The following is an 11,205-nucleotide window of genomic DNA, read 5'->3' as shown; positions in this document are numbered from 1 at the left end:
AGCAACCCTCAGTTTGTTTCCTGAGATTAAGGATTCCTCATATCAGTGAGGTCATATGATACATGTCTTTCTCTGATTGACTTATTTCGCTCAGCATAACACCCTCCAGTTCTATCCACGTCGTTGAAAATGGCAAGCTTTCATTCCTTTTGATGGCTGCATAATATTCCATTGTGTATATATACCACATTGTTTTGTTTTTTTAAGCAGGCAGTTAACTTGATTCAAACTCCAAACTCTGTCTCTAGGGGCTCTTTACAATACATCACTTACTGGCTGTCTGATGATCCTGTGAAAATGCTGGGCAGAATTTCTTCCCCGAGTCCTTTAGAAAATTGTTTAACTTTCATAAAGTTGACTGTTGGCAGTTCCACTAGACTATGCCAGAAGCTTTATGTAATCTGTCTCTAAAATGTGTTTTACCCTTTGATCTAATCATTCATGTTATGTCATTCCATCAGTATTAAGGAACTGATTTATAGCTCTGAAATACCCAAAACACGGCCAATTTTCATGTCTTTTTTTTTTTTTTTTGTATGCAGGTCTTTGCATCTCTAAGCCATATATGATCTCCTTATTGGAGCAAGGGAAAGAGCCTTGGGAGATGAAGACAGAGATGACAAGAAGCCCATTCCCAGGTGAGTGTGGGAGAACCAGATAGGGGAATCCTTTCTAGATACTGGCTCAGCTATTTTCAAAGGTGATACTTTCTCCTTTCTTATGCTATTAGAAGCTCTTCTCAAGCCTTCCAAGCCTGAGGAGAAAATTGAAACTTTAGTATGTAGCATCGGCTCCCGAAATGTCTAGATATCTCTTCTCTCTAATAGCTAACTCAGTTTGCAAAAATCTCTATCCAGCTCTTTCCCATCCCTTCTTTCCTTTTGCCATATAGACTTATATAAGCTTCTCTGTTTCTTAAATCTTAACTCCTAAATTGGGTGCTGCTTGAAAATCATAATCTGGGGGTGCCTGGGTGGCTCAGTTGGTTGAGCGACTGCTTCGGCTCAGGTCATGATCCTGGAGTCCCTGGATCGAGTCCCGCATTGGGCTCCCTGCTCGGCAGGGAGTCTGCTTCTCCCTCTGACCCTCCCCCTTCTCATGTACTCTCTCTCTCTCATTCTCACTCTCTCAAATAAATAAATAAATCTTTAAAAAAAAAATCATAATCTGTCCTGCTTTATATTTTTCTTTGCTTCCCTGTTGCAAATAGGAAAGACCCAGACCTTACCAGCCCCTATGTAACCAGCTCCATCCTACTTCTCTGACCTTATCCTCTATGATTTTTTAGCTTTTTCACTCTACTTTAGTACAGAGTTTTCTAAACTATGTGAGGTATCCAGGTATTCAAGTGTGTTAAAGGTATGCGAACATACAGGATCTCTAAGCCTTGAGAGACCAGGTGCGGCCAGAGGCAGTCTGAGTTCCAAGTTTGGTTGCTTCTGGATCACAAGCAGTATCATTCTTTTGCCTCTGTTTGCCTTACAGATGTTGACGAGTACCTGACAGTACAGTTGAGAAGCACTGCTTTTACCCATTGGTCACCTTTTCTGAACTCACCAAGCTCTTTACTGATTCAGGCTTGTGCACTTCCTGTTTTCTCTGCCCAGAACGCCCTTCTCTTGGCTGTCTGTCCATGCTTGACTCCTGTCGGCTTTGGCCAGCAAACCCTGAGACAGAGAATGAAAAGACACCTTAGTAGGAGAAAGGGGAGGGCCTGGGGATTGGATGCTCTAGTGGCGGAAGGTCCTGAGCCAGACTCTGCCTCCACCTTTATTGTGAATGTTATCAATACAACAAGGGAATAAGAAAAACAAGAAGGAATGTGAAGCTGTAATAATCAGGACAGTGGTATAGGGAGTATCGTGTGAATAGAACAAGCTGTGCTCATGACCGGCATATAGACAGGGAGTGCATGGGGTATGTGACCTCCAAAGATAAATGTTTCTCCTAAGTCAAGCATTTACTCCCTGGATGAGTGCATTGAGCCGCAATGAGGATCTGGCTGTTTTCAGTCCAGAAACCTTAAAGGGGGCCCAGTTTTCTGGACACTCCTTCTTTGCTTTTCAACTAGTTTCATCCAGATAAGATTTATTAAATCTTATCTAGCTAGGCACTGTGAATTCCCACAGACTCTCAGGCCGGAGCTCAAAAATCATCTCATCAGAGGCCTTCCCTAACCACCTTCTGTAATGAACATTCCCTTATTCCAACCCAATTACTTTCTATCAAGCCACTTATTTTCTTTGTAACACTCAGGAAAGCCTGTAATTAACCTGCTTATGGTTTACATGCTTATTTTCTGCCTCCCCCACTGAACTGAATGTTCACAAAGACAAGGGAATGTTGAAATCATACATGATAATTGTGCCTTTATGAAATTCTTTCACTTCCATAACAGTATTGGATCTTTACATTTTGAGATGATTTGGATCCTAGATTTCCAGGATCCTCCAATTAGCCAAATATTAGAAGAGAAATTAGCCCTGCTTAGACATGCTTTATACTTTGTTGTGTAGGAATCTACCACCTGCCTTAAATAGGGAAATAGAGGAACTTTCCTGATAAGAAGTAATAATTGGCCTTGTGAAGAATAGCAAGGTAGAAGGAAGGGTGATGAAGCCTATACATTTGGTGGGATATTGAGTCACAGTATAGATTCAACTATTATTAAGTGAGTAAGATATCTTAGCATCTGTGTTGAGAAAGGCCAAAAAGATAAGGGACAACCATGGTTTCCCATGGGAGGTTGTAGTGTTGAAGACTATCTTCATGGGAGGAATCCATGATGTACCCAGCTTTCTGTTTTTCTGTCCAGTGTTTCTCCCCTCAGTTGTCTGTGTAAGAAAAACTATAGGTGATTGGTTCGTTGAACTCTCATGGCCTCAATTCTAGAATTACTGAAGCCTGAGTGTTAGGAAGGAAAGAAGCAGCAGGAAGGGGTAGGAAGCTTGTTAACACTTTTGAGTCCTTCCTAACTGCTTTAGTAGATTTGATCTCTTTCATCTCTGAACTTCTATACTAGTTTTACCTTTTACCACATGGGCTCTGTGGTATTTGGTACTTGATATTCCATATTTTCTTCTCAATTACTTTCTTTGTTGGTCTTACCTTTCTAATCACTTTCTATACTCCTCAGGAACAACTGGTCTTTTATTACATTAGTGTCCATAATGTTTGACACATAGTAGAAAACTGTTTTAGGGAGTATTGGATTAGTCAGTAATTTACTATTACTAATTTACTATTACTAAGAGAGGAAAGGAAAGCACTTTCTCTTTTGCCCTTTCTTGATACCAACCTTTTCCCTGAAGTTTTCTCTTAGTATCATCTCTTCAATACAAATTTCTTTATGTATTTATTGAGAACTTATATATGCCTGAGTTTCTGTGATATATGTTAAGTGATTTAGTAGTAGTGTTTAAAGCATATTATTCCTTCCCTGAAGCTTATATTCTAGCTCACAAGGCAAGAAAGGTATTTTAAGTGGCAGTAAAAAAACTTCATAATAGTAATACACACCTACATATCATTATGAAACTAGTTTATTCAAAAAGAGTTATGGCAAAACCCCATTAAGATGTGGACTGGGAAGTGACACTCTTCTTAGGCTGGTGAGAATGAGAAGATGAATGGAAAAATGCCTTACTATGCAACCTGAAGTTCAGGGATCTCTGAGAAATGAAGAGTTTGCTGTATTGAAATATGTAGCAATGGTACATACAAACACTATTTTCTGGTTATGAAAAGATTAGTCTAGGAGTTTACCTAAACTCCAAGGGAAGTCATGAAGCATAAGGTATTTGTGGTTGCTGAGACTCTGTAGAGATTTTTGATCAGCAGTAATTATGTGATGATATTCGTATTTAAACAACATTCACCTACCTGTATATGCAAGTCAACTGGAAGTGGGAAAGAATAGAGGAATGGTGTTTAATTTATAGTCTGTTAATACAGGATAAAATAAAAAAATATTATTATTGGGCGCCTGGGTGGCTCAGATGGTTAAGCGTCTGCCTTCGGCTCAGGTCATGATCCCAGGGTCCTGGGATCAGGCCCCACATCGGGCTCCCTGCTCAGCGGGAAGCCTGCTTCTCCCTCTGCCTCTCTCTCTCTCTGTCTCTTATGAATAAATAAATAAAATCTTTAAAAAAATATATTATTGTAGCCTACTTCTCTAGGACCTCATTATCCTACATTTAATTCTCTTAATCACCTTCTCCATGTTTCCCTGAGCTCTGAAATCTGCTTGCATATTTTTCAGTTGATGTGGTGGTGCATAATAGATTTTGTGGGATTCCCTATTTTTGAATCACCTTGTCCACATTAAATATTTCCTTTGTTATATCCGATGATAAAGGAAGCACTTGATTTTTGTTATCTTTCAGATTTGGGATCTATATATGAGACACAAGAATTATCTCTGAAGCACTTCATGTATGATGATGTGTTAATGGAGAGAATTGCAGGCTATGGACTTGAGTTTTCCACTTACAGAGAAAATTGGAAATGTGAAGATCTTTTTGAGAGGGAGTTGGTAAGTCAAGAGGCATTTATCAGGCAAGAAATAACCACTCATAAGAAAACCCTTACTAAGGAAATAGATCACAACTATAACAAATCTGGGAAATTTGTCCATCTAGACAATATAGAAGAAAATGTTTATAATCACAAGTCAGGTAAAAAAAGCTTTTCCCAAAATTCCACGGTAGTAAAACACAAAGTCTATGCAGGAAAGAAACTTTTTAAATGTCATGAATGTGAGAAAATGTTTACCCACAGCTCCTCCCTTACTGTTCATCAGAGAATTCATACTGGTGAAAAACCGTATACATGTAAAGAATGTGGGAAGGCCTTTAACCAGAGTCAGCACCTTGTTCAACATCACAGAATACATACTGGAGAGAAGCTCTTTGAATGTAAAGAATGTAGGAAAGCCTTCAGCCAAAATGTGCACCTTATTCAACATCAAAGAATTCATACTGGAGAAAAACCGTATAAGTGTATGGAATGTAGAAAAGCCTTCAGCCAACCTGCCCACCTTGCTCAGCACCAGAGAATTCATACTGGGGAGAAGCCCTATCAATGTAAGGAATGTGGGAAAGCCTTCAGTGACGGCTCATCCTTTGCTAGACATCAAAGATGTCACACTGACAAAAGACCCTATGAATGTATCGAATGTGAGAAAGCCTTCAGGCAGAACACATCCCTTATTCGTCACTGGAGGTATTATCATACTGGAGAGAAACCTTTTGATTGCATCGATTGTGGGAAAGCTTTCAGTGATCACATAGGCCTTATTCAGCATAGGAGAATTCATACTGGAGAGAAACCATATAAATGTAAAGTGTGTGGGAAAACCTTCAGTTATGGCTCATCCCTTACCGTCCATCAGAGAATTCACACAGGAGAGAAACCTTATGAATGTGTTGTCTGTGGGAAGGCCTTCAGCCATCATGCTTCACTCACACAACATCAAAGAGTGCATTCTGGAGAGAAACCTTATGAATGCAAGGAATGTGGGAAAGCCTTTAGACAGAGTATACACCTTGCCATTCATTTGAGAATTCATACTGGTGAAAAACCGTACAAATGTAAAGAATGTGGAAAAGCTTTTAGCATAAGTTCACAGCTGGCTACTCATCAGAGAATTCATACTGGAGAGAAACCTTATGAATGTAAGGAATGTGGTAAAGCTTTCAACCAGAGGGCACACCTTGCCCAACATCATAAAATTCATACAGGAGAGAAACCTTATGAGTGTAATGAATGTGGTAAAGCCTTCAGCCAGACTACCCGCCTTATTCAACATCAGAGAGTTCATACTGGAGAGAAACCCTATAAATGTAGCGAATGTGGAAAGGCTTTTAGCGATAGCTCATCCCGTTCTCAGCATCGGAGACTCCATACCGGCCAAAGGCCCTATGAATGTGTTGAATGTGAGAAGGCATTTAGAACAAAATCATCTCTTATTTGTCATCAAAGATGTCATACTGGGGAGAAACCTTATGAATGTAGTGTGTGTGGTAAAGCCTTTAGCCATCGTCAATCCCTTACAGTTCATCAGAGAATTCATTCTGGAGAAAAGCCTTATGAATGTCAGGAATGTGGGAAAACCTTTAGCCAGATTGGACACCTTAATCTACATAGAAGAATTCATACTGGAGAGAGATCTTATGAATGTAAAGAATGTGGAAAAGTCTTCAGACAAAGTGCACACCTTACTCATCATCAGAAAGTTCATGCTGCAGAGTCATCTCAGGCATTTAGCTCTTCCTCACCCCATATGTCATCAAGCCCCATGGATATATCTGCTAGATATTTTTGGAATTCGTCCACTTCTTTCAGTTCTCATTGTCCTACTCCAAAACACAGTCATTTCACCTGGACTGTTCCAATATAAAAACTGGTCTTACATCCTGTTTTATTTCCTTCAAGTTCTTTCTTCACACTACTGCCGTGGTGGTCTTTTAAACATGTAAATGTAACTAAACTACTCTCTCAAAACCCTGGTTATGAAAAATTAAACTATTTGATGCATATAAAGTGCTTAGCAATAGTGCCTGACCCAGACTAAGTGCTTGGTAAATGTTAAGTCAGTATCATTCAGAGTCTGTTTAAAAATTATGTTTAAAGAGTGAACTCTGGAAAGCAGTATATCAGTACTAGGAGATTATAATAATTTTGGAACTGAAACTGCATCTTAAGGTGGATAATGAGGATTAGCATGTGTAGTATTTTTAAGTTTGACATCAGAGTAACATAGTGGCTTTCTCATGACTCCACGGCTGTATGCCTTTGTAGGTGCAGAAATTTAGTGTAAACCTGGTACATAGAATATGTTTTAGGAAGTGCCTAGAGCTCTGGATAAGACTGAAACAAAAGAATTAGAATTTACCCAGGAATGTAAGAGTATAGCTAATCAAGGCAAAAAAAGAAAAATTCCTTAATATTTAAAACTGAAGCAATAGAGAACTTGAAGAGTCTAGCCATATTTTAAACTGTTTTAGAGTATAGAAAAAAAATAAAACATAATACTGTAAAGTATTTGGAATACTTCTTTCATGAGGCTCATTCAGTTCTGATATCAACCCCCTCAAAATGAAATGATAGATTAATTTACTTATGGTTCTATATGGAAAGGAAATCATTAATCTCTATTGAAAGAGAATAGAGGTTCTGAATAAATGGAGATTCATACATGTTTGTAGATGGAAGTTTCGATACTGTAAAGATGTCTACATTTACTCAGTTCAGTCATGATAACTGTAGGATATTTTTACATTGACAGTTTTCTTCTGAAAATCACATAGAGTGGTAAGTAGGCAAGCATCATAGGAAATTTTTGGAAAAGATCTTATACCCATGAATTCAGTGGATTGCAAAAGTAGTATTTTAAGTGTCTATTTATTTTTAAGTAATCTCTAGAGCCAGTGTGGGGCTTGAACTCAACCCCAAGATCAAGTCTCATGCTCCTCTGACTGCGCCTGGCAGGAGCCCCACTGAAATGGCATTTTTGATATATTATTGGGGGAGATGGATTATTTAAATGGTGTTTGACAGTTACCCAACTGGAAGTAAAGTCAGAGCCACATTTTACTCCTTACAGAGAAGTTCCCTGAATATGGATTAAAGTTGTAATAGGAAACACAAAATTCTAGAAGAGAATATAGAATATTTCTATCCCTTTGAGTTCAGGAAGACTTGGTAAACTGGACGCAGAGTCTAGAAGCCATGAAGAGAGAGTGACAGGAAGGAGCACGTAAAAGTTTTAGACCCTGTGCATGGTATAAGGCACTATGCAAAGTTAAAAGGCACATGACAGGCTGGGAGATATTTTAAACATATACATATTATGAAGGATATAGCCCTTCTAAAAAGTGCTGTTGAAAAGCAGCAAGGAGGGGCGCCTGGGTGGCTCAGGCGTTAAGCGTCTGCCTTCAGCTCAGGTCATGATCCCAGGGTCTTGGGATCGAACCCCGCAGCGGGCTCCCTGCTCCGTGGGAAGCCTGCTTCTCCCTCTCCCACTCCCCCTGCTTGTGTTCCCTCTCTCACTGTGTCTCTGTCAAATAAATAAATAAAATCTTTAAAAAAAAAAAAAAAAGAAAAGCAGCAAGGATAAGATACAGTCTGAAAAGCACACCAACAAGCAATTCACAGATGCAGAACATGAAATTGTCAAATAAAATAGAGGAAGTTCCTAACTGCAGTAATGATCGGATAAATTGAAATTTTAAAAAGCCCTTTCCACCAACATAAATCACAAATTTTATGGATAATAGCTAGTACTCTTACAGATGTGAGAAATATATTTTTATACATTGGGAGGATAAATTGGTTAAAAGCCATTTTAGAAGCTAATGTGTTACCTGTCAACATTTTAAATGTAACTAACCACTTTGCTGCGATTCTAAATCTAGGAATTTATCTTCTTGAAAAGCACAAGTGCAGAAATATAGATGCATAAGCACATTTATTATAGAATTGCAAGAAATTTGGAGCAGCTTAAATGTCTGGCACTAGTGAACTAGTTAATCAGTTAAATTACAGAAAATCCAGTAGATTACACAGTCACTGAAAAGAATAAGGTAGATTTTCATACAGAAAGATATAATTTACTAACAGGGTATAATTTTCATATGGCTATAAATACCAAAAATTTATAAAGTTAAAATTATGAAAATAATACATATCAGATATTTGTTTTTGTCTACAGTACAGATCGGAACCATGCACACAGAAACGCACATAGACTTTCCCCGGGGCTGCTCTGGTGTCATTCAGTGAGGTTTTGCTTGTGTTGCCAGTTGTACCTGGTTCACTTTAATCCAATCAGAAACTCTCCTCGGGACGCAGGAGGAAGTTGTAAATGAGTCGTCCTTTGGCCACAACTTGAGGATACTGCCTGTGATCCTGCTGCTTTGCTCACTAGAGCTGACCTGTTGAATATTCTTTCCAAGTTGTATCCTACTAGTATCTTGTATTCATTTCAAAATCAGATTAAATTCTTTTGCCGTCAACCAAAGAAACCTAACCAATACAGAAGTTGGTATCCTTGGGTGGATTTCAGGCAAAACATCCTGAGAAAAGTGGGTTATTATAAAGATTGGTTATTGGATGAAATGGAGCAAAGGATTATAAGGCTCCTATTCATACTTTGTGCAAGTAGCATGCTTTGATAGCAACAGTAAAACAGCTGATCAGCTGTGGTTGAGATCATTTTTAGACCAATCAAAAGGACAAGAAATGCCAGTCCAAGGGGTTTGTACGATGCTTGTTCATAATGGAATTGGAGAATATAAAGCAAAAGCAATAATGACTTTTTAAAAATTTTTGCTTTAAAGCATGGACTAGAACACCAGCCATTTTTGTAACATAGAAGACTTCCTTGTAGCTCTATGATTGCTAAATATCAAAGAATGAGCTACAATGCCAAGTGAATTCACAGTTTTGGCAGATTTCTTAAGTAAATTGTTTGACGTTCAGGGACATTTGCTATCCTGGTTATTGGAATGATGATTTGTGGGAGAATTCGGGGATTTTCAGAAGTCTTAAGCCCATAAGAAATCTTAAGAAACCATACCAACTAATTATCCTTTGCTTGAGATAGCTGTGGATGAAGGTTAAAGGTTAGCCTATTTCCCTTTTAGCTCACCAACACTGTGGCTTCATTGATTTAAAAGAGAAAGAATGAAAATCTGATTCTAAAGTGGCCTAGAGGTTGATACAAGAAAAGAGGTGAGGGGAGGTTGAGAGACTCCCCAAAGTATCAACATTTATATCAGAACCTAGAAAATGGCTGCAAAAATGGGTTTTCATAGTGCTTGACCTCAGATATTAGAACAAAATTTTGGGGGCGCCTGGGTGGCTCAGATGGTTAAGCGTCTGCCTTCGGCTCAGGTCATGATCCCAGCGTCCTGGGATCGAGGCCCGCATCAGGCTTCCTGCTCAGCGGGGAGCCTGCTTCTCCCTCTCCCTCTGCCTCTCTCCCTGCTCATGCTCTCTCCCTCTCTCTCTCTCTCTCTATCTCTGTGTCTCAAATGAATAAATTAAAAAAAAAAATCTTTAAAAAAAAAACAAAACAAAATTTTGAACTGGACTGAATTTATGGTACACACACAGGGTATTACATATTTGATGTGCTGATTTGTGCAGTTTATTGCTTTTCTCATAATTTTCTGGGTAGGTGATTGCAAATCTCCTGAGTCCTGACTGAAACTAAACGATATTTGAAGTACAGAAATGACCTTGCCTGATACACAGGAAGGAACTGGAAAATTTGGGATGCTGAACTTGCTTTCTCATGTCTTGAGTTTCTCACTTACCTTGTCATTAGGCTCCCTGAGACAGGGCCAAAATGCCTTTCCTTGAACCTGTGTCATGAGGAAAGCATCAATTTCTTTTGAGAGTACCTTAAGAGGTCTGGCATGCTGGGAAGGGGGACTGCACTTACAAAGGGATTTCTGATCTCTAGGAAGTGCAGCAGCCCAGGGAATGCTGAGCTCTAGCAGCAACTCACCAGAAGCAAAGCCGTTGATTTAGTGGTGCACTTGGGCAGCCTCATTCTGGCTTACAAGAGCTAATTTTTATATTTTTAGAAATTTTGTGAACTGGTTGTTAAAAGGTGTATACGTATGTGTGTTTATATATGTGTGTGTAGAAATACACACATGTAAATACATGTTTATACTGGGTAACATATAATGCATGTATTGTATACATATGTTCATAGGTTATAGTCTAAATTTTTACTATAACCAATAAGTTATATTAAAGACAGTAGTTTAGAACCTGAGTTTTGAGCATTTATTTACTATATTTTATTTATGATTAACATTTGTAGGGGGGACATACCACAACTCTGCATTCAGTGACAACATGTTGGTAATTTTAACTCAAGTATGATGGGAGTATTTAAGAGCATACACTACAAATCAAGGCTGGTTGACTTTAAAAGTTGACAGAGAAAATGTTAGTAATTCAGGTTAAACTTAAAAATGTGTCATGGCTGTACATTTTGAACTGCACAAAAAGTAGAGGAAATATTCTTCCGGTATTCAAAAGCTATTAGCAAAGAGCTCAGTCCTGTCATTGACATAACAAGCGAAGTTCTGTCCTGTGTCCTCATCTTGTTTTGCTTTGATCTTACTCTTTAACGTAAATGAAAATACCAACCAACGATGTCAGAATTATACCCATTTGTCAGTT

At 38.6% G+C, this 11,205-nt stretch overlaps 1 protein-coding gene across 6 annotated transcripts in view; it reads left to right on the top strand.

The window, feature by feature from the left end:
• Positions 1–10,792, top strand: part of LOC102735012 (uncharacterized) — a 23,102-nt gene extending 12,310 nt beyond the window's left edge. For 5 of the 6 annotated variants that reach the window (XM_031017178.2, XM_081807735.1, XM_081807734.1 and 2 more), the window contains 2 exons: positions 543–638; positions 4,386–10,792. In XM_031017178.2, coding sequence (XP_030873038.2) covers positions 543–638; positions 4,386–6,400 — 2,111 coding nt within the window. In that variant the 3' untranslated portion in view covers positions 6,401–10,792. Of the gene's footprint in view, positions 1–542; positions 639–4,385 lie in introns of those variants that run through there. The other variant, XM_081807737.1, reaches the window with a different exon arrangement.
• The last annotated feature ends 413 nt before the right edge of the window (positions 10,793–11,205 follow it).

Source organism: Leptonychotes weddellii, chromosome 16 (assembly GCF_054177405.1).
Source record: "Leptonychotes weddellii isolate Sample4059 chromosome 16, ASM5417740v2, whole genome shotgun sequence".
In the NCBI taxonomy this organism is placed as follows: domain Eukaryota; kingdom Metazoa; phylum Chordata; class Mammalia; order Carnivora; family Phocidae; genus Leptonychotes; species Leptonychotes weddellii.
This window is presented reverse-complemented; position numbering and strand designations above follow the sequence as displayed.